We start from the raw sequence: 23,456 nt of genomic DNA on the forward strand, positions 1-23,456 counted from the left end.
ATCGCGGCCGTTTCTTTGGGTCTGTGAGGGGTCACCAGGATTCTGTGATCACATGACTCAATTTTCAAACTGTTGGTTTAAGGAAATTATGGATGAGGACACCAAATAAAAAGAAAGGTAGACTCAGAGTCTCTGACACCAGATCGTCCTGCAGCTGAGAGAGCCACAGAGCTCAAACTAAAGACATTAATAAAAGGCTCCAATAAGAATCACTCCATTTTATTTACAGCACCAAATTAACAACAGTGACCTCAAGGTGCTTTATATTGCCTAAAGCCCATACAAAAATAGAAATACAGGTAGAATAAATTTCCCCCACACAGGCACATACACACAGAGAAGCAGAAAATAATAGAAGTGGTTAACATGCTCAGTGAATGCATCAGTAATCATTTACAGACGTCCAGGAAGTGATGAAATCTTGAGCAGCAGCACCTGCTACTGTGATAAGGCACCCAGCCTGGTCCAGTCAACATAATCGGGTCACATTTGACTTCCTAACACCGGCCTCTCCACCTCCTCCCGGGAGACGAAGCGAGGGCGACGGCGGACTTTCCTCTTGGTGTTGTGCTTGTGGTTCCTCTGGTACATGTCTGCAGAGAGAGAGAGAACATGCTTAGACACCATCAGGAAGCGGTAACAGAGGAACACACTGGGACCTGAAGCCTAAAGGCTGGGATGTGTCTATGTGCTGAATCAGGGCATGCCATTGTGTCTGGGACATTCCCAAAATTCATTCTGGGATTCTGGAAGTTTCTGTTGGAATCGTCACCTCTGACTTTCCTGCCCTGACTGTGGCACTCACTGTGGAACTGTGAGTCCCCACATGGAGGGATGCTGGACTTGTTCTGGGCCTAACCTGACCACTTCATTAACTCACAGTTACACCTGGGATGCAGGTGACAGGAAGTAGTACCTTTGAAGCTGATGATGTACTCTCTGTAGCCTTTCACCACTCTGACTTTAGCTCTTCTGTCAGACAGGTACTTCTTCTCCAGAGTGCAGGATGTCTCCGATGTGGAGCGCAGCTTCTCATCCTGAAGGACGTACGAGACAGACATCAGACCTGGAGCTAAATAAACATTTTCTGTATTCCTCTACAGCTCGCTCCCACACAGTGATCCTAAAGGTGCTCCAACTCACCAACTCTCCATATTCCACCCAGTTCCCATGGTCCCCCTTGTAGTACCACAGCCATTTGGTGGTCAGTGTGTAGTATAACGGCTTCTTCACGGAGGAAACTGTGGAGAGACGGCGAACAGGCTGCATCCCTCGAGTCATCGTGATGAAGTCGATGGTCTGAACACCAGCGCTGAAAAACATGGCAGCTGTGAGTGGCTGATGCATGAAAAACATCAACAACTTGCACTCATTGTGACCTCTGACCTCTCAGTCCTGGACGGGTCACAGAAGTCTCGCTCAATGTCCTCCATGTTCTGCAGCTCCGTCCAGGTGCTGCCATCTAGAACCTCCCACTTATACGGCAGGTGGAAGTGCACCTGCAGGCACGAGTCTGCAGAGAGACCGAAAGACTGAGGCGAGGCCAATGAGCACGAACACGCCCACAGAAAACTCAGCGCAACCAGCAGGAAATCATAAAAATCACACAATCATACAATCACAAAATAACAAAAATGATATTAATAATAAAATATTAATAATTAAAAATAAATAACAATCAAACAGGACTGTACAGATGAAAAATAAAGGAAATCAAAACAATGAGCACAAAATAATACATTTTTCCCCCACTGGCAGATTTGACAGAAAACGTTATCTAGGAAGACAAATTTGAATAAATTATAATTTATAAACTTCAACTCTTTTGAACATGATGTCATGTATATACATTAAATATTTGCACTGAAGAAGATTAAATAAAAGAAAATTTGATATTTTAAACTGTATGTTTCCAGAGAAACCAATCAGATGCCAGCAAGGCACGAAAAATATTTTAGGTTTTAGTGAGAAAACAAATAAATCTTTATTTATAAAGAGTGAGTCAGCTTCATGTTGGAGTCTGTACTTCTACCCTGTGCTGCCACCTACTGGATGCACACGACTAAGTGCACAGCGGGAGGCTGAAAGAGACTTCCTGTGTGCAGTTTCCTCTCAGCCAATCAGATCCTCGCATGAAGAAAGTAGGAGAACTCACCCTGAAACTTGCATCTGTTCCTGAAGAAGTGCAGGCAGATCTCCAGAGAGTGAGACGGCTCAGGAACAATGTCTGAAACATAAAGAGCCGAAGTCACGGTACAGAGCGCCTCCTTGTGTTCACGTCAGTAACATGTAATCAGGTAATAACACACACATAGACACTGAACGCCATGTATGAAATCTGAATCTTGTGTCATGTTTATGGATAACCTCCTCATATTTGTGTAGCATTATCAGATTATCACACTGAAACACCAGCTTCGTAACATTATTTATATTTTTGGCAATTATGACTTCAGTGAGGAGACATTGTTGTGTCTGTGAGGCAGTAGTCGCTTGTATAAAAGGCTTTTTTTCTTCCATATTTATGGAATCATTTTCTCCTCTTTATGGAGCAGATTTCTAATACTGATCTGACTTTTCCTGATCTGCAGGTTTCCTCCTCTATCCTCACAGTGATTAGACGGTCAAGGTTCTCAGGATCAGCAGGTTCTGTTTCAGGCTTCAGTCTCACCCATGGAGGTGGTGGAGGTGGAGGCCGCTCTGAGCTGGTGGATGTTGCTGTAGATGGAAGGCAGGTTGTGGATGATGTCACAGCTCAGTCCTCTCTCCTCCAGCATGTGGCGCCCGTGCTCGTCAACGGCATGCAACCGTTTGCACTTTTTTCCAAAGATGCAGTCACCCTGCACGAAGTGCTGACACAGGTGCACTTTGGTGCAGTCGCCCTGGAAACTACAGCAGCCGTGAGGCCCCAAGCCTTTGTTATAGTGCACACACACCTGAGCGAGCGAGCGAGCGAGAGCGAGAGAGAGAGAGAGAGAGAAAACATACAGAGCCTTCATGATTGGGTTAGAGAGAGTGTGTGTGATTTTTTTAAGGATCCAGCTGTCAATCACATTTTTACTGAAAGTCCCTTAAAAGCAGTGTTTGTCACAAACGTCACAAATGTTGAAGTGATGAAGTAAATGCAGACTCGGCTAAATCGGATACATAAATGATTAGAGTAAGGGTTGTCAAACTTACAGCCCGTGAGATACATTCATATGCCAGTCACAGCTGGACTGGCCATCGGGCATTCCATTTGCCCGATGGGTGGATGGTGATTTCTCGCTTTTAATGGGGCGATGTTTGTTTTGGGTTGTTTGTTTGTTTTGTAAACAATGGAAGGTGGTGGATTGGCCAATTGGTCATGATCTACTCTGGGCTGGACCAATTACAATACATCCGTATTGCGGTGAAAAGGAACGCGATTTGTCCCGTACTTCAGCTAGAATGAAAAAAGAGACAACGCTGGAGTTATACTGTGTCTTTACGCTGTCAGCTGCCTCTTCTTCTCTCATTCTCTCCCCTTCCCTCTCATGTTGCTACTTCAACCATGAAACTGATCAATGATCAGCTGATTGGCTTTTCTGTCTCAAGTCTCATCTCTCTTTGGCCCACCTGTTTGGCCTACTTTGCACCAGAAAGAGGAAACCACCAGATGTTGCGCTAAACAACAGCAGCACGTTTAAGCTTGATCAGCTGTTGTTAGAATTTATTTAATATTAATTTCTAGTATCAGCTGATGTTTGTTGGAGCCACAGCTGTAACAGCTGCTGGTTTGGATATGTGGTGAAGATGAAACCAGGAGATGTCCTTACTGAATCATCAGAGTTGAACAGGTGGTGGAGAAACAGGTTTACCTTTTAGGTGACAGGAATGATTTGAAGGGAAGTTATGAACTGTTTCTGAGAGACAAATAACACCAGGATCTTGTTCTACATAGCTGACAGCTGGTAACTGTTCAGGGGCGGGTCTAGCAAAGTTTTGCCAGGGGGCCAGGTAGGGCATTAACAGGGAAAGGCGGGTCAGTACGCGGGAGTCGGGTCTTCAGCCCTGCTGAGAACACTGACAAAAGTTTCACTGGTCCAACCCACTTAAAAGGTCAAAGTTCGCTTTATGTGGCCCGCTGTGTAAAATGACCCCCCTGCATTAGTTTCTGGTTACCTGAGGATCCTCGGTCATGTCCAACTTTTGATTTTCATTTTTCATTTTTGATTTTTGTTTTTTTTGTTTTACTTTCAGTTTCAGTTTCTTCTTCTGTGGATGTTACGTGACTAAAGAAGCTCTGTGTCCTCATGTGAGGCAAACAAATGGTGAGTCTGTTGCCATGGTGATCTCATACATGCTGCGTTTCATCACTTTCTTATTCACTTTTTTTTTCTTCAGGAGCGTCCCACGAATCTGTGCACAGTTGCGTTTCTTGTGTAAAGGGCAGAGTCGTTTCATCTGCTAACACTGAGCACGTCTCCTGAGGAACAGCCTGTGACGTCAGGTGAGTGAGGTGTGGGCGTTACCTCGGGCAGCAGCGCCGGGTCGTTGAGCAGCAGCAGCAGGAAGAGCTCGTCCTCGTTTAGCTGCTGCAGCGAGCACTCTTTCAGCAGCCTGGAGTTATGATCAGACCGCAGGTCGTGGGATGATCGACATGGTTTCCTGTGAGGAGGTACATTTACCATCAGCTCCTCTCACCCCGCTGTCAATACCAGTCAATCAACCAATCAGTCAATCAGTCAGACAGATAGATAATGGATCAGTGGTGCATGCTGTAGCAGGTGAGTGTTTTCAGGACTGAAGCTGGTTTGTGATGATCGTCTGCAGAATCAGTTAGCATGGTGATGCAAACACGTAGGAAGTGAAACTTCCTAGTGGCAAGTGCTACCCTAAAAGAATCCCTTGCCACCCCAAGTGCCACCCCAGTTTTGCATATGACAGTGTTGTTTATTAAAATAAGATAGCATTAACAGTTTGAGCGTAGTTACAGTGAATATAAATGCTAAAACTGAATATATTGCATAGTGTTCTCCCCTCCACCATTAACAAATGGTTCAGCCCATAGCGGGACCGGCTTTTTTCTTGTTTTCAGTAGCAAGCGATGGTTATGCTTGTGCCAGAGCACATTTTGAACAACACCATGGGAATTTCGCTTTTTACACAGGTGGTTGGATGTTACACTGTGGAAATGGAAGGCACAGACCTATGCCCTGATTAGGAACCTACTCAGTCCGGTCAAGCCAGGGGATCGTTCTTATGCTGAGTTGGTGGGATTATTGAACAATCATTTTCACCCTAAGCCGAGTGAAACTGTGCAGCGGTGGAAGTTTAACACACGGAATAGAAGGCCGGAGGAAAGTGTGGGCGATTATGTAGCGGAGCTAAGGAAGCTCGCACAGGACTAACTTTGGAGACTCCCTGACGGTGATGCTGCGGGATCGTTTAATATGTGGAATAAGCGACGACAGAATACAGCACAGATTGTTAGCAGAGGATTTGCTAACATTTGAAAAGGCGCTGAAGTTTGCTCAAGCAATGGAGGCTGCTAACAGAGACATTGTGGATTTGAAGAGCATGACGGAACAGTCACGATTCACTAAAGGATTAGGAGCGGTGAACAAGATGGAGGACGGCGGCTCGACGTCACAACAGGTTGTCAGGAAGTGCTACAGATGTGGAGGGCTAAATCATGTGGCCAAGGACTGCAGGTTTGTTTCAGAAAAATGCCACAACTGTGGAAAGGTGGAACACATAAAAAGGGTCTGCCGAATGAAAATGGAACAAAAAGGAGGGCGTGGCAGACAAGGTAAACAAGCCCATTTCTTGGAAGAGGAGAATGTGGAGAGTGAGGAAGAAGGAGCTGAAATGCACCACATAAAGGCAACTGTGACTATGTATAATGTGCATAAGGAGATTAGCATCCCAAGGGAAGAACCCATCAGACAGAAGCTAAAAGTAAATGGACAGAATGTGACATTTGAAGTAGACACAGGCTGTGGTTACACTATCATGTCGAAGGAGTCATTAAAAAAAACTTTTTGAAGGCAGTAATGCGCCCAAAGTAAGCAAGTGTGGAATCAAACTGAGAACGTATGGAGGCCACAAGGTACCCGTGTGGGGAGCAGCCCAAGTGCAGGTGGAATTCAGAGACAGTAAGAAAACACTGGATGTGGTGGTGGTTGAAGGGGCTGGAACTAGTTTGATGGGTCGGGGATGGATTAAGGCCCTCCAATTAGACTGGCAACCTGTACATAAGATAGAAGGCAGAGATGATGCCTTACAGCGGATACTGGCCAGACATGAAACAGTGTTTAAGGATGAGTTGGGAACGCTGAAGGGGTTTGCAGCAAAGATACTTGTAGCCAGTGATGCCAAACCGTGCTTCTATAAGCCCCGATCAGTTCAGTTTGCTATGAAAAAGAAAGTGGAGCAGGAACTGGAGAGACTGTTGGAGGAGAAGATCATCCAACCAGTGAAATTCTCAGAGTGGGCCGCACCCATTGTACCCACACTAAAGCCAGACTCCAGCGCCAGAATTTGTGGTGACTACAAACTGACTGTTAACAAGGTGTCGCCTGTAGAACAATACCCCATTCCACGAATGGAGGACATGATAGCGGGGCTGGCGGGAGGAGAAAAATACACCAAGTTAGATATGAGTCACGCATACAACAGGTTGTACTTGATGAGGAATCTAGAAAGTATGTCACAGTGAACACACACAGGGGTTTGTTTACATACACCAGGTTGCCATTTGGTGTGAGTTCAAGTCCTGCCATTTTTCAGCGCACCATGGAGAGTGTGTTGCAAGGTCTGACCAATGTCGCAGTGTATCTGGATGACATCATCCTGACGGGAAAGAATGACAAAGAACATCTTCAAACACTGGATGGAGTGCTGCAGCGGTTGGAGGAGGCGGGCCTGCGCTTAAAAAGGAGCAAATGTCAATTCATGGAGAAGGAAGTGACATTTTTAGGACATCGGGTAGATAAGACCGGTTTACATCCAGTGCCAGCAAAAGTGAAAGCAGTGCAGGAGGCGCCACCCCCAAAATCAGTGACAGAGCTCAAAGCTTATTTGGGGTTGTTGAACTTCTATAATAAGTTCTTGCCAAACTTGTCCACACTGTTGGCCCCACTGCACAAGCTTCTGAGAAAGGGGGAACCATGGTGTTGGGGACCAACACAGGAGAAGGTTTTCTGCAAATCAAAGGAACTGTTGCAGTCAAGCAGTGTATTGGTACACTATGATGAGCAAAAGGATTTAATTCTTTCTTGCGATGCGTCCCCCTATGGAGTGGGAGCAGTACTAGCTCACCGCATGCCAGATGGTCAGGAAAAACCCATTGGGTTTGCATCGCGTACCCTGAATACAGCAGAAAAAAAACTACTCACAGCTGGATGAAGAAGGATTGGCTGTAATATTTGGTGTACAGTATTTTCATACGTACCTGTACGGCAGGAAGTTCATGATTATCACGGATCATAAGCCATTGATAAGTTTGTTCCATGAGTTGAAGGCCGTCCCTCAGATGGCATCACAGAGGATCATGCGATGGGCGGTGTTATTAAGAGCCTATGAGTATGTCATTAAATACAGAGAAGGCAAAAATAACAGTAATGCTGATGGTCTGAGTCGTCTCCCTCTTCCAGAGAACCTCCCTAAAGAGGTGGCAGCTGAGGACCAAGTGTTGATGGTAGATCAGGACCAGGAGGGCGTGATGACATCTGAGCAGCTGCAAAGATGGACAACCAAAGATCCCATACTCTCCAGAGTGCGTGAGTATGCTTTGAGAGGATGGCCCACTACGCAGCATCCTAATTTTCAGCCCTACAGACAGAGACAACAGGAGCTGAGTGTGCAGGATGGGTGTGTGCTGTGGGGGGCGAGGGTGGTGATACCAGAACGACGTCGACGCCCCCTTTTGGAACAGCTACATCAGTCACACCCAGGAATGAGCCGCATGAAGGGCCTGGCCAGAAGCTACATGTGGTGGCCGCATATGGAGAATGACATTGAAGACAAGGTGAGGTCCTGCAGTACATGTCAAGAACATAGACACAGGCCGCAAGAGGCACCGCTACACCCCTGGGAGTGGCCAGAAAAGCCCTGGAGAAGGATACATATCGATTATGCAGGCCCGTTTTTGGGTAAAATGTTCTTAGTAATAGTGGACGCCCACTCCAAATGGTTAGATGTGTATCCAGTTCCATCCGCTACAGCAGCTGCAACCATAGACTGCCTGAGAAACTGTTTCAGCACGCACGGCCTTCCTGAGATGGTGGTCTCAGATAATGCCCAGTGTTTTGTAAGGGCACAAACTAAAGAGTTCATGGCAAAGAACGGAATCACTCACGTCACCTCCGCTCCATATCACCCAGCATCCAATGGGTTAGCAGAAAGAGCAGTGCAAACGTTCAAAGAACTCATGAAAAAGAGTACTGGAGACACACTGGCAACCAAGTTAAACAGGGCTCTGTTTAGTTACAGAATCACACCACAGTCCACAACAGGGAAGTCTCCCGCTGAGTTGATGATGGGCCGGAAGTTGAGGTGTACTCTTGATCTCATACACCCTGACTTGAAACAGAAAGTGACAGCAAAACAAGATAGCCAAAGACTGTATCATGATAGACATGCCAAGGAGCGCATGTTTGTTATTGGAGACACAGTATATACCAGAAACTATGGCAGAGGACCCAAATGGATACCAGGACTTATACAGGAGATGACGGGGCCTGTTTCCTACTTGGTGATGCTGGGCAATGGGACAGTGGTGAGGCGTCACGTCGATCAGCTGTTTGCCCGCCTGGAGCCGTGCCTGGCAGCAGGAATGCCTGAAGGCCACCCAGGCGAGCCCCCAAAGGCAGCCCCAAACATCAGCGCTGAGACAGGAGACGAGGATGAGAGACACATGGAGGTGCAAGTTACACCAGTGGTGAAGCCACATATGGAGAGTAGTGATTCACTGGAATCACCTGCCACTGGGTTACGGCGATCGCAAAGAACCAAGAGACCGCCGGAGCACCTGAGAGACTTTGTGCCGTGATTACGGTGAACTGTTATAGGTTAACCTAAGACTGTTGGACTAAAGGTTTTAAAGAAATTTTAAAAAAGGCTGGGGACGGGGTTGTTGCATTTTTATAAAGGTGAAGTTTTTGTTTATGGGTATTTTCTGTAGTGATTAAAACTACAGAGTAGTTCCAGTTTAAGGGGGGAGGAATGTTATGTTGTGGCAGGGATTTGTCCACCAGGGGGCAACAGTTGTTGGAGAGCTTTCACTCTGTGGGGCGCATGTCCCGGTTCTCTTAATAAAGAAGTAACTGTGAGCTAAACATGGTCTCCGTGGTTCCTTAGTCTTAGGATATCACAAAAGCAAACCAACAAACACGAAAACACCAGACATTATGATACAGACTTATAATTTGCACCGATGTTTTTTCGAAATTCTATACATGAAAAGTGAGCGCGAGAGCCCTCGGTGTGCCTGCTCGCTGCTGAAGTCAAAGTAAACTTTATTGTCATCTCCGCTACATACAGGCCAGTATATAGAGAGACGAGACGACGAGGTTCCAGTTACAGCAGTGCAAGTAAACAAACAATAAATATAAGAAGAGTAAGAAAATAAATATACACTTTAGGACCAGGGGTAAAGGGATCAATAACAATTTAATATTTACAGTTTGATGATTTAAAGTCTCACACACAACCCGTCGAAAGGGGAGGAGAGCCTTGCTGCTTCCAAATAGAGCACATTTCATTCACAATGATGTAAATCCAAGCCCATTATGTATTCATGATTTGAATCCTGGGTTGTGTAAAATCTCAGAAATGCACCCTAGACAAAGTGAATCTGTGAACTAAGGTGTAGGTGTGTTAGATTATATTGTAGTGATCCTTGGGTTGAGGGATGGGTGCTCATACTGGAGTGCAAAATTAAAGCCAACGTAAGATGGACAAGAAAAGTTCAAAGCCATCAGGTGCTCAGTTTAGAAAAAGAGAAAAGAAGAGGAGGAGAAACGAGCAAAAGATGCAGGTAAGCAGACGTGTCATTGGATATGGCAGGTCATCCTGAAACAATCAGAATCAGAATACTTTATTAATCCCTAAGGAAATTATGTGCGTTACAGTTGCTCCAAGAAGAAATGGTAAAAATAGTAACAGTAACAGACTAAACTCCAAACAATACATTATGTTACAGATTTTAATATTAATTAGTCATTGTCAGTTGTTGATTCATCCTGTTCTCATTGTATGACGAATTATGATGGCTGTTTGGTAGCTGTTTGCATACTATGCATACTCTCTCTCTCTTCATATGTGTGTGTGTGTGTGTGTGTGTGTGTGTGTGTGTGTGTGTGTGTGTGTGTGTGTGTGTGTGTGTGTGTGTGTACAACAGTTTTATGTTAATGTACAATAAATGGTAAATGGCCTGTGTTTGTACAGCGCTTTACTAGTCCCTAAGGACCCCAAAGCGCTTTACACATCCAGTCATCCACCCATTCACACACACATTCACACACTGGTGATGACAAGCTACATTGTAGCCACAGCCACCCTGGGGCGCACTGACAGAGGCGAGGCTGTGAAGTTATTCTCTGAGCTAAGTTGTACACAAGTACAGGATGTCATTTGAGAGTTGTTTTTTTCAATACTTAATATGTTTTGTCTGTGTGTGTGTGTGTGTGTGGGGGGGGGGGGGGGGGGGAAGTGTCCGCCCAGGGCGCCAAACAGGTCCGCCCCACTGCACATGACTGATGTAAGCTGACATAGCAACAAGCTGCAGCCACACTCAGTCTCTATTTCAGCCCTCATTGAAAGTTCGGACTTCAAAGTTTTTACATTTTAATTACAGGCCAGTAAATCCAGAATTATGATAATATATATAAGCCACGCTTTTTTCTAAATACTGTCGTCACGTTTTTGTGTGTGTTTTAAGCGTTTTCTAAGGACAGCACGAAAACCGTAAAGAAAGAAATAAAGCCACATGTTTCCTATCGGTGGAAAAACGTACCATGTCGACCAATTTAAAAAAAAAAAAAAAAAAAAAAAAAAAAAAAGTCAGCACGTGGGATTTGGTTGTGTTAAATTATAATATTATTTTATGCCATGTTATACCCCTAATTAAAGGCTGTGAATTATTATGTAGTCTTAGTTTGCATTATTCTCCTGAATTAGAAGAAGCTGATAACTATTGCATTCGTTAAATTGATTTGCATTACATTAGACTGCTGATTTATTGTGGATGAATGATATTGTTTTATGATGTTATAAGAAATACTGTTCGCAGAAAGTCATCGCCTTATTTGTCTGATTAGAAGAGAACGGAACATGCTGGAGTTTTCTGCCCCATCTCAGCAGGAGCAGATAAACAGGGAGCCAAGGTCGTAGCTTAGGCGCCGTGTGAGAGAAAGCATGTGAATGTTTAGGCTTTTATGATAAGGTGGGGACACCAGAGGCTATAAGAGTTTGATCAATGCTCCACCATTTTGAGATCTGAGGCTGTCTGCATACAGTGTCCATCTCCCACGCGTGTGACTATTAAAATCATCGTTTGACTTAACCCGGCCGGACCAGTGTTGTTATTGTGGTTTTTCCTCTTGTCTCCATCCCCAATTTTGAACTCGTAACAGCTGTTTAGGAAGAGGGGAGAGTTTTGGGAGTGACGTAACGGCAGCGAGAGAGAGCGAGCGAGAGAGTTTTAAGATGTGGGAGATTTGTGACATTTAGTGTGGAGTGTATACTTAGTGTGTTGTGTAGTCGTTGTTTTGTTTTATGTGTCAGTGAGGGCACTAATGAATGTCACAAAGGCACATTTGGAACGTAAACACTGAGTAGAAAACCAGCGGAGTGATACACCTCCTGTTGTCAGGCCTGCAGGTTTATCCCTGTGCTGTTCTCCTCTGTCTTTTGGTGGACAAACTTTTTTTTTTTTTTTTTTTTTTTTTACTGGCACACATCTTATTGCAATACCTGATTGTTCTCTCATTTTAGTTTTAGTAATATTTTAAAATGGTTGTACAAAAATGAAAAAACAAAACGGCAGGTGTATTGGCTGCATTTTTATAATATAGTTTAATATAATTTTTATAGATAAATTGTTGTTTATGTTTACAAAATGTACATTTTATATTTGCATTTCAAGTTATAAAAATGTACTCAACATGTCTGTGTTTTTTTTACAGTAAAGAAATACTACTAGGATTTTAAGTTCTTTGTGTGATTTCAGATCAGTAATACTAATGCAGTATGTCAGTGGAAAAAAAACAAACAACTAAATTCAGTTGAGCTGAAAAGAATGATACCAAACAAGGCAAGGGGAAAAAAATAAAATGAAACAATCTGAGGGTGAAATACAAATGTAAACTCAAAAGGAGTCAAAAATGGCCGTTTGTATTTCAGACCTCAGTGGGTGAATCCAACAAATCATGAAAAATTAGGTTTAAATTTTCATGACAGTGCAGATTTCTGACATTGTGTAATTTAAGCATCTAACAATGTGATTGTTTTCTAACAAAAAACAGTGTAAAACTTAAGTTAGACTTGTGTTTGTAAATGAACCGCCCAATGTTGTGTAGCTTTCTGGATTTTATACTTATTGGGCTACATATTTATTTATTATACAGGCTATACAGCACATAACATCAAAACTCACATGTTTTATGTAACTAAAGTGTGTAATTATGTGGGCTACAGACAATAATTAAGTTATAGACTATATTTATATGAAAAACGTGTATACTTACTGCATTTGATTTTAACCATACGTAACCACCTGCATATGTGTTTGAGAAAAGAAAAAAAAAAAAAAAAAAAAGGCTTTGATTTTGCCACCCCATTTGATTTCTTTGCCACCCTAAGAAAATTTCTCTAGATCCGCCCCTGTTCCTGTGGTCTCATTTCTCAGGAAAACAAAACTCATCTGACAATCAGCTGGTTGCTGACGTCACAGTGACGTCTGGCAGCAGGTGTCAGCTTGTTTCCTGTCAGCTTTAGAGACAACACCCACCACCGACAATAACAACAACAACAACAATAAGAATAATGATGAAGATGGTAATAAGGATGATGTGTGGATGATAAAGATGATGAAGATAAGGATGTCTCTGTTGCGGCGGAAACTTTTGTTTCTGTTTCATTTCCTTAACTTTCGTTCAGCCTCTGTGTGTGTGTGTGTGTGTGTGTGTGAGAAAGAGAGAGAGAGACACACACGCACGCACGCACGCACGCACGCACACACACACACACACCTGCCCTTGCCGAACTTGCAGGTTCCGTAGATGTAGAATCTGCAAAGGTGCAGTTGGTCACAGTTTGCGCACGGCTCCCCGAGCCGGTGGCTCACGCACACGCGCAGTGACGTCTGCGCCAGCACCGTGCAGTCCTCGGGGCGTAGCCAGCCATCCGTCTCCGGCCCACGGACCAGCAGGAAGCGGGGATGCCCATAGACCAGCTTGCAGAGGAGCTCCTCGGAGACACGACAGAGTCGCCGCAGCTCCTCGTATAGCTGCGGGAGCCGCAGAGCTCCTCCGGCGGCGCACAGCAGCCTAGTGGCCTCAAAGATCACTCGGTCGCACCCAGACATGCTCTCTGCTCGGCGTCCAGACTCCGACTGAGGACGGGGGAGGCGGACCGACAAGCATGTGACAGCCGGGCTTCCGCTCTCAGTGACGTTTAATCGCGGAGCCTCATCAGTTTGTCACTGCCACAATAATAAATACAGGCGAGCACCATATAACACAACCGGAAATAAAGTAAAATACATGTCAGTCACATTAATAAACAAACTGCAAACCCAAGTGTCTGCCTCTCTCTCCGGAGCAGGTGAGTCCTGGTTCGAGCACAGCTCTGGTCCTTCATCACTGGATCATCACTTACATTTATGAGCGCCAGTAAACGCGTCACTCAGTGTTTCACTGAAAGAGTTCATAAAGCTTACATGCAGGATTTATTTCACCATGTCATCATCCAGTTGTCTGTGCAGCAGTGTACGGCGTGTCTGTGCAGACGTGTTTACACTGCTCGCTCCGTCAAAGGACCACCACGAGAGACGTCGTTACTTCAGTCTGAGCTCGTGGTTGTCGTGAACGTTTAGCTTTGTCTAATTTGTGTGCAAGCGCCATGAACCATAAATTGAAACTCTTCATAAAATGACTGTCACGGTCCATTTTACTGTGTTACCGGTGACAACACCTGGGCCCTATTTCAGGAAGCCGGTTTAGAAAACTCAGAGTTAAAAATGATACACGGGGTTGAGTAACCCCGAACTGTCCAACTCGGAATATTCGGTTTCAGAAAGGCTGATAACAATAAGTTCAGTCAACGCGGAGTTGCTTTAACCCCAAATTAAGCGCGCGCACGAGGATACATAAAGCCCTGATTAGTGGAGCGCAGATTAAGCGAGTCACCATGGAGACGGAGGGAAAGAAGGCGCGGTCAATGTATCTTACAGCGCTTGAGGCCGAAATTCTGATGGCAGTATATGCAGATAACATGCAAATTTTGCGGAAAAAAAGTAACACAGCCTCAGCTGCAAAAGAAAGAGAGCATGCATGGCAAAACATAGCCGACAGAGTGTGAGTGTTAATTTAAACATTGATCTAGGGATTTCCACCCATTTAACACGTTATTTTATTTTATTATATTTTATTTTATTTTTTATTTCATACATTTTATTTTGTGATGTGATGTGAGCGCAGGTGCAACCCAACAGGCCCCAAACATTCCTGGCAGCAAGTAAAAATGAAATATAAAAATATAGTCCAAACAGGTAAGGTGTAATTGTATTATGAGCCATAGTGCTTGGTCTGTTTGTCCGATGTAAATCAATTGCAGTTAGAGGCTACATTAATTTTCTTTCTGTAAGCACTTATTGAAATTATCTGAGCACATTACAAGTACATATTTGCTTACTCTGTATGCTCATATGCGACCCGTTATAGCCACTAGAAAAAAAGTGGAGGCCCGAAAAACAGGTGGGGGTCCTCCACCACCACCACTCACAGAGGCTGAGCAGTTGGCTTCCACATTTGTGATAATGTTGGCAGCATCACATATGATCTTCACAGTGCAGAGAACACAAATTAGCATCCATTACTATAATGAAATAATTTGTTAGTTTGAAATGCTACAGGGAACTATGTACCTGTACATTAATGCTGTGGAAAGACTTCCTGTTCACATAGTCTCCTTCATTTACTGAAGGAGCAATGATTGGAATGTGAGTGCCATCTATACAGCCAATCACACCTGGGAACCGTGGGAATAAATGTAACATTTAAGTAGTAGTTCAAGTATCACCACATCATGAATTAAGTTTTGTTCATCCTGCTACCTGCAATTTTGTGGAATCCCTCTTTGATAAATCTTGTGGGTCTATGACCGGGGAACACCACAAACGAGTACAGGAGACGTTTCAGTGCAACTGTAACATTCCTGACTGCCCGACAGACGGTAGCCTTGGAAACGTGCTCAGCGTCACCAATATTATGCAGAAAGCTCCCGTTTGCAAAAAACCGAAGTGCAATACAAATAATATGTACAGAACTGAGAGGATGTCCGCGATGTGTCACATGAGCAATATTAGTCCTGAGGATGTTATTCAAATAAATTATAGATTGTGCTGAAAAACGGTAACGTTCACACAGGAAATCATCAGGAAATGATAAAATGTCCAAACGCGCTCTAATCACTCTCTCCCGGCGGAGAGCTCTGCGGAGAATTTGGGCTTCAACATCTACTGGCTCTTCAAGGAAGGGACACGCCATGTCTGACACTTCCTACAGTCAGGTTTCCGACAAAGAGGCGGAGAAGGTCAGGGTTAGTTGAAGTAAACCTGCTAGGGGGCAGGTTAGCTTCACGGAGTGTGTCGTCATAGTAACTCACTCAGAATTAATCTAAACTCGCTTTGTGAAACCGAAAACCCAGAGTTTTCGTTAACTCAGGGTATACTTACTCAGAGTTTGCACTATACCGGCTTCCTGAAACAGGGCCCTGATGCTCCACTCAGACCTCGGACTTGATGTCATGCTATCGTTTCTGAATGGTGGGATATTCAGAGGCTTTTGTGTCAGTCAGCAGCGTCACGCACAAAAACCTGCTGTTTCAAACGGCCCCACGCCGTGATGTGGCTGCTGCAGCAACACACAAAAACAGCTGCGCACTCTACTCACCTCCAGCACCATCAGCGGGACTGCGCTCTCTTTGATTTTATGCCTGTTCCATCCAGTGACGCGTGCACACGCAAAGCCAGCTCCAGCTACAATTTCTGGTAGAAGCTCCTCCCACTGACGCTGACATCAGCAGTACCAGTCTTCTAATGCAAGTGGGTCCGAACTGAAATCCTCAGTGGAAAAGGGACAACACAGACACTGGAGGACTCACCTGTCTCCCACCTGTTGTCACACTGAATGCTGCAGATTGACAGTGGGGGGAGGGGTCTCGTACAGGTGTGTGCAATCACACAGGTCAGGCTGATGAAGGTGAAGCTCAGCAGCGTGAAGCCTGTAAGTCTTCTGAGGGTGAACGTGAGACAGACATGCTGCTGCTGGTCGTCTGTGTTCTGTCGGTCTACACAGGTGAGACAAGTCTCCCCCCCACCACACACACACACACACACTGCTGGTTTGTGTTTGTGCAGCCTGATCAGTCACCTGCTAGTAGGACTATTTTTGGATGCAGAGTTTACAACTATTACACCTGAGGGTGTCCTCGAGTGTCCTGAAGACACAGCGACTCCAAAACCGTTTTAAATGGTTTTTATGTTTGCTGTGCGTTACAGCTGTTAATATTTTGTTTGCAGCTGGAGGTTCGACACAGATCCAGAATCAGCGGAACCCCACTGTAAATGGAACTGCGCAGGAAAGCTCGCTGTTCTCCGCACGCTTCGGCTTCACAGGTGATCCACGCGTTAACGAGTCCGAGGTTTTTACGTTACACGTGGGAACCCGGTGATTATGGAGTGCCAGGACTGCCATAATGAATTAATTAAATACACCATTAAATAATTAATTAAATGTGTGAATAATTAATTAAACTGTGAAATACATGAATATTTAATTAAATGTGTCAATAATTAATTAATTAAATGTGTCAATAATTAATGTGTCAATAATTAATAAATTAAACGTGTCAATAATTAATGTGTCAATAATTAATTAATTAAATATGTCAATAATTAATTAAATGTGTCAATGATTAATCAATTACATGTCATAACTATTTATTTAATTAATTAATTCCAATTTTAATTAATTATTGCCACATTTAATTAATTATTTAATGGTGTATTTAATTAATTCATTATGGCAGTCCTGGCGCTCCATGGGTGATATGAAAGATGCTCAGTAAAATGAGAAATAAAATGACCTCATGAAAAGAAAAGAAAAAAAAAAAATATATATATATATATATATATATATATATATATATATATATATATATATATATATATATTAAAAAACAAGTTTCTTTTACAAATATTTTTATTTTCTTATCGTTATAGGCTTGTAATAGTATTAAAATGGAAATATTTTAGTTTTTGAAGAGGAAGAATCATACGCATATGATTTAAACATTTTTTTAAAATGCTTTTTTAAAGATAATTTAGAAATGTTACTTTAAAGTATGTAAGTTTGTATTAAAACAGTAAAATCCTGTGAAACCCTGCCAGATCTTCACTGACAAATAAAAATGTTTCATGTTTTTAAATTGGTGCTGAAAATATTTTAACTCTTTATATGTTGTACCATGCTGCCTGTGCTTTTATTTTGAAGTTTCTCCTTAAACCCGTTGGCTTATTTATGTATTTATGGTCATTTTTCTGTAACATTGGCGGTTGAACAGTTTTTATCTGAAATAATTAGCTGAGCTCTCTTCTGACCTCTGCCCTCAGACCTCGCCGGGGTGCGCTCCTTCATGCTGGAGCAGGAGCTGGAAACCCGAATCATCGGGGGTCAGGAGGCCTGGGCTCACTCGTGGCCCTGGCAGGTTTCCCTGCAGCTCGCCTCCATGCCAGCCTGCGGGGGTGCTATCGTCAGCCCGCTGTGGGTCATCTCTGCTGCCCACTGCTTCGTAAGGTCAGAGGTCACGTTTGTTTTGTCGCAGCCTCTGCAGTTGGCTTTTTTTTTTTTTTTTTCTTTTTTTTTTTTTTGTAAATAGTTTAGAATAGTTTGAGATGTTCAGAGAGGGTTCCAGTGTTAGACCTGGTCAGATGGTAGCAGTAGTACATGTAATACATTTAGAGCGTTTTTGGCTCAGAACAACCTTCTCTGACACCAGGACAGATCCAGGATCAGGTTTATCACCTCTGTGTTTGACGTGGTAATCTGCAGCACAGGGGTGCTACAGGGCACGGTTCTCTCACCCTTCCTGTTTAGCCTGTATACTTCGGACTTCTGTTATAATTTGGACCATTGCCACCAACAGAATTTCTCAGATGATACAGCCATCAACGGATGCATATCATACAGGAATGATCAGGAATAGATGAGGGTCATCACTGACTTTGTTGGCTGGTATGAGACCAACGCACTCCAAATCAACGCCAGCAAGACAAAGGAGATGGTCATAGACTTCAGGAGGAAGTAAACCCCTACAAACACTGGTTAACATCCAAGGAGAAGACACTGAGATTGTGGACTTTTACAAGTACCTGGTTGTTCACCTCAGCAATAAACTGGCCTGGACTAAAAATACAAATGTCCTGTATAAGCAGGGCCAGAGTCAACGCCACCTGCTGAGGAGACTGAGGTCCTTCGGAGTCTGCAGGACTCTGTTAAGGACATTCTATGACACTGTGGTAGCATCTGCCTTTTTCTATGCAGTGGCCTGCTGGGGAGCGGATGCATGGACAGGAGCAGGACTGACAAACTGGTGTGGAGGTCTTATTCTGTGCTGGGATGTCCTCTGGAGCCAGTGGGCAAGAGGAGGATCTTAGTAAAGCTGACATTCATCATGAACAACCAACATCTCCCTCTACATGAGTCTGTGAGTGTGCTGAGCAGCTCCTTTAGTCAGAGACTGAAACACCCTCGCTGCAGGAAGGAGCGCTTTCGCAGATCATTCATCCCAACAGCAGTTTGACTCTATAACTCCTCAATCACAATGTCATGAGTCACTGGACATTGTGGACATCTACGGTCACAACTCATGCATAATGTACCTTTATATGTATGGACATGTGCAGGTGTATGTGTATGTATACATATGTATATTTAGTGTGTACTTGTCTATACTCATAGATATCTATTACTTAGTAATAGATATGGTAGAATAGTGAAATTTGTGTCTTGCATATTTTCACAACCCTCTATCCATAATCACATACTGTGTGTGCCGTTATAGTGTATTATTTTACTTATTTTGTATTTATTGTGTTTTATTTGTATTTTTTGTGTTTTTCTTCTGATATCTGTACCTGAGCTGAGGAAATGCACAAATTTCCCTGCTGTGGGATCAATACAGTCTTATCTTATATCTTATCTTACTGAGTACACATCAAACTAAGTCAGCAACTTTATTTATATGGTATAATAGTAACAGTCACCCCGAGGTGTTTTATGTTGGAATGTAAAGACTGTACAATAATACATCAGTACTAAGTATTATGTCATGACTTGTGTTACAGGCATAATAAAGTATCCTTGTGGATGGTTCTTGCTGGAAAACATGACCTGGATAAAGCTGAGGAGCCTCAGGAGCAGGTCAGGCACTGAACTGTAAACTCTGTTTGTCATCAAAAACGTCAGCTGAAGGCTGATCAGTCGAGCAGCATTGCAGACAGCAGTGACTCTGTGTCCAGGGTTTAGAACAAAACTTAAAATGTGGGTCATACCATCATGTGCTAACACACTGCACAAGGATTTTTGTCACTTTGCAAAAACAGCAGTAATAACCTAAGACATTGACTGCATAGCTTATGATGTTTTAAGGAGGAATAATAATATGATTGCTTTTCATTGTCATTTATTGTTGGGTTGCTGAGGAGCCTCGGTCTGTGGATATCTGGGTGGGATCGGAGTTAGGCTCCAGGCTGTGTTCTCTTGGTTCTTTGGTTCCTTGGAGGTAGCACAGACAATCGTCCTGATGTGAAATGAGAAAATGTTCCCATCTCTCTGCTTAGCTGGTGGGAGTCTCCATGATCTTCATTCATCACAGCTACAACACTGAGTCTAAAGAGAGCGACATTGCTCTGGTGAAGCTGGAGAAACCACTGGAGTTCAACCACTTCGTCAGACCCATCGACATCTGGATGACGCCGCTGCCTCTGCTCATGAAATGCACCATCACTGGCTGGGGCTCCACCCGAGAGAGTGAGGAAATGTTTGCTGTACACAGGAAGCTGGGGTTCTTCAGGTGTGATCTGAGCCTTTGTGTTCTTTCTCCATCACCAGATGGCCCTCGAGTCAACAGACTGCAGGAAGTGAATGTGACCATCCTGCCCTCGGATACCTGCAACCAGTACTACCTAGGCAGGATCAGGCCCTCCATGTTTTGTGCTGGGAAGGATGAAGGGGGACTGGATGCCTGTCAGGTACAAGCTGAACATCTGTGCAGCCTGAAAACAAGGAATGTTCATCATGTGGACCAGGAAACCTCAGTCAGCATGTATCTGGAGAGTATTGAGAAACTCGTGTGGTGTCTGTGTTCCTGTATGTGTGTCAGGGGGACTCTGGAGGTCCTCTGTCCTGCTTCACAGGCACCAGGTATGAGCTGGCAGGTTTGGTGAGTTGGGGGGTGGGTTGTGGTCGTGCCAAAAGACCTGGAGTGTACACCAGAGTGCAGCAGCATGTTCAGTGGATGTCTGACACCATGGGTGAGTTTCAGAGTCCACGACCTTTCTACACCTGCAGCAGGTGGAGTCTGTTCTGAAGGACTTCTTCCATTTCCAGGTGATCAGGCTCAAGTGTCTGAAGATGACCTCATAGAGGAAGGTAAGCTTTTTCTTTTTTCTTTTTTCTTTTTTTTTTTTAATCACACCATCTTTAAACTGCAACAAAAGATCCACCAGTCAGTGTATCAACATGTAGTTCAGGTGTTTCTATTTTGTCCCTTCCTGCATGTGGGGGTAACAGAGGAGTGCGGTAAGCAGCAGAGCTCCGGCTGTGATCAGACTCCCGGCCTCGCCGAAATCTCGCTGTCCGTGGACGGCGTGTTGTCCGTGGTGAATGTGACTGAGTCCTGCCCCTTCCTCTGGCCCTGGCAGGTCAGCCTACAGTTTAATGGTCGCCACTACTGCAGCGGCGCTCTGATCCACCCCCACTGGGTTATCACCGCCAAACACTGCGGCGTCAGGTAGTCCTGCTACCATTAATACTGGCTCCAGTACTGCAGTGTAATCTGTCACGTGTCAGCTCTGCTAATGTTCCTACTGACGACGACGACGACGACTACTACTACTACTGCAGGGCTAAAGCGGATGTGGCAGTTTTGGGGCTTCATGACATCAAGTTCCTGCCAGTTCAAACCATCCTGGTGGACAAAGTCTTTAACCCGCCGCAGAAAACGGGCTTCCCCCCAAAGTCTAACCTGGCACTGCTTCACCTGAGCAGTGCTGCCAGACTTGGTGAGCCTGTACCTTCAGGAGATTTGACTCTGAGAAGTCTTCACTGTGTCTGAGAAGTCTTCACTGTGCCCTGACTCTGTCTACAGGTTCTGAAGTGTCTCCAGTTTGTGTCCCTGATGAGGATGATGACCTGGATGACACCTGGTCTTGTATCACAGCTGGCTGGGGAGCAACTAAAGCGAAAGGTAACATCCTCATTCCTCCTACATAGTGTACAGAACAGGAACAACCAGTAGTTTGGTGTGTGATCAGACTGAGTCATGTGACAGGACTTCAGACCTGTGTATCCTGATCGTACTTTACACTGACCCTTCTTAATTTGGTAGAGGGTGTTGATCCAGACCGGCTGCATCACGCTGGGCTCACACTCGTCAACGCAACCTCCTGCAGGCAGAAATGGGGAGGCTTCGTCACTGACTCTCACATCTGTTCACATCCTGCAGGCTCCACATCCTGTATGGTAACTAAACCCGACATCGGTTTGGTGTTCCTTTCAAAGCACAGCTGTCCGGCACAACTTCATCTACTGCACACAGCAGTGGATACCATTAATGTTCAGTGTTGGTGGGAGCTGTTTTGACCACCTGTAAAGCTATTAATACAGGATGGATATCCATCCATGTAATTTATCAGTGAAACATCCTCTTCCCTTAAAGATACATCACTGAACACAAGCTTTGTGAAGAAAGAGAAATGACATCACTGAGGTGCTTTAGGTGATTTCAGGTTGTGGATTTTCCATTTTAAACATTTATCAGGGAGGATAAACAAATTTTTATTTTTTAAATCCTAAAGCTATTTTGATGATCTGGACACTCCTCATTGTTAGGGACTGTGATCGACTCTAAACTCCACGATCTCATGTCCAGTCTGTGGTGCCTCTCTGTAATCATAAGCTGTTCTTTAACTCTTTACAAAAGTTGCTTGGGTTTTACCTTAATCAGTGTTTCTTCCAGAAGGAAATGTTCCAAGTCTGAGGTTCATGAGCCTGTAGCTCCAGCTGGGTCCATAAGTACTTGAACAATAGCATAAATATAAGAACAATTTCTCAAATTTATAAAAATCCCCGTTGACTACTTGCTGTGTTTCCTCCTCGTGATGCTGTGCAGGTCTTTACTTCAGCACTTTCAGATGCTTTCTGGCTCTCTGCCTTCAGTTTGGTATTTAATGCCCAACTGAGGGTCTAGTTTGCTGCTTCATTATCAATAAATGTTCATCATTCATATTTTGTGTCTTGGCCGTGAAGGTTAGGCCTGCTGAGTATAAAAATGTCTGTATTTCATAAACAGTTACTGTAATATTTTGTTAAACCTCTTGATTTAGAGCTAAAAGTCTTCACTTCAATGTTGATTAACAAAAACATTGTCCAAATATTTATGGATCCAACATGGCTGACGTGGAAGACCTTCAGCCCTCATCGTGTGTGTGTGTGTGTGTGTGTGTGTGTGTGTGTGTGTGTGTGTGTGTGTGAGATGATAACCATCAGGAGAAACTCACTCTTTGTCTCTGCAGGGAGACGCTGGAGCACCACTCTTCTGTCAGAAATATGGCACCTACTTCCTGTTTGGTGTTGCCACATGGGGCAGCTGGCACTGCGACTCAGAGAAGCCAGCCATCTTCACCAGAGTGTCAGATTATCAGTCGTGGATCAGAAAGATGATTTTCAAATTCTGACTGAAAATAAACTCTTTAATCAAGCTGACTTTTACTCTTCATCACACATTCAGTCCAGATGTTCCAGTTTTACATCTGGTTGGTTGGTCAGCCATGGTTCCAAGTTTTAAATTAGATTTTTGTTTTTATTATAAATCTCTTCAATCTGTCAGTTTCGGTCTGTGGAAGCAGATCATTGATCCTTGCTATAAAAAGGATCAGAAACGTTTTCCTTGACACGTCTTTGTTTTTCTTAAATACAGTCGCGTCT

At 44.0% G+C, this 23,456-nt stretch overlaps 2 protein-coding genes across 4 annotated transcripts; one reads left to right on the forward strand and one right to left on the reverse strand.

The window, feature by feature from the left end:
• Window positions 1–203: 203 nt before the first annotated feature.
• parp12b (poly (ADP-ribose) polymerase family, member 12b) lies at window positions 204–16,321 on the reverse strand. Of its 3 annotated transcripts, XM_086268831.1 has the most exons (10): window positions 16,140–16,321; window positions 13,763–13,883; window positions 13,218–13,669; window positions 4,494–4,629; window positions 2,672–2,936; window positions 2,156–2,227; window positions 1,387–1,513; window positions 1,144–1,312; window positions 917–1,037; window positions 204–593 (listed from the first exon to the last, which is right to left on the reverse strand). In XM_086268831.1, exons 3-10 carry the CDS (start codon window positions 13,550–13,552, stop codon window positions 484–486), a joined length of 1,335 nt encoding a protein of 444 aa, XP_086124957.1. In that variant the 5' UTR covers window positions 13,553–13,669; window positions 13,763–13,883; window positions 16,140–16,321; the 3' UTR covers window positions 204–483. The 3 variants fall into 3 exon arrangements, with proteins under 3 accessions (XP_086124957.1, XP_086124959.1, XP_086124958.1); XM_086268833.1 differs by lacking the exon at window positions 13,763–13,883; XM_086268832.1 differs by lacking the exon at window positions 16,140–16,321 and having other exon boundaries at window positions 13,763–15,176.
• On the forward strand, window positions 15,984–23,229 carry ovch1 (ovochymase 1). The gene is made up of 13 exons (XM_086268830.1): window positions 15,984–16,544; window positions 16,769–16,864; window positions 17,861–18,044; window positions 19,595–19,670; window positions 20,090–20,279; window positions 20,361–20,500; window positions 20,632–20,782; window positions 20,859–20,900; window positions 21,042–21,261; window positions 21,375–21,532; window positions 21,619–21,717; window positions 21,859–21,992; window positions 23,045–23,229. Exons 1-13 carry the CDS (start codon window positions 16,505–16,507, stop codon window positions 23,204–23,206), a joined length of 1,692 nt encoding a protein of 563 aa, XP_086124956.1. The 5' UTR covers window positions 15,984–16,504; the 3' UTR covers window positions 23,207–23,229.
• Window positions 23,230–23,456: the final 227 nt, after the last annotated feature.

Source organism: Aulonocara sp. 'chitande type north' Nkhata Bay, linkage group LG17, assembly GCF_057382095.1.
Source record: "Aulonocara sp. 'chitande type north' Nkhata Bay isolate Kocher_YH1m ecotype deep benthic linkage group LG17, A_spYH_male_GT1.1, whole genome shotgun sequence".
NCBI lineage: Eukaryota > Metazoa > Chordata > Actinopteri > Cichliformes > Cichlidae > Aulonocara > Aulonocara sp. 'chitande type north' Nkhata Bay.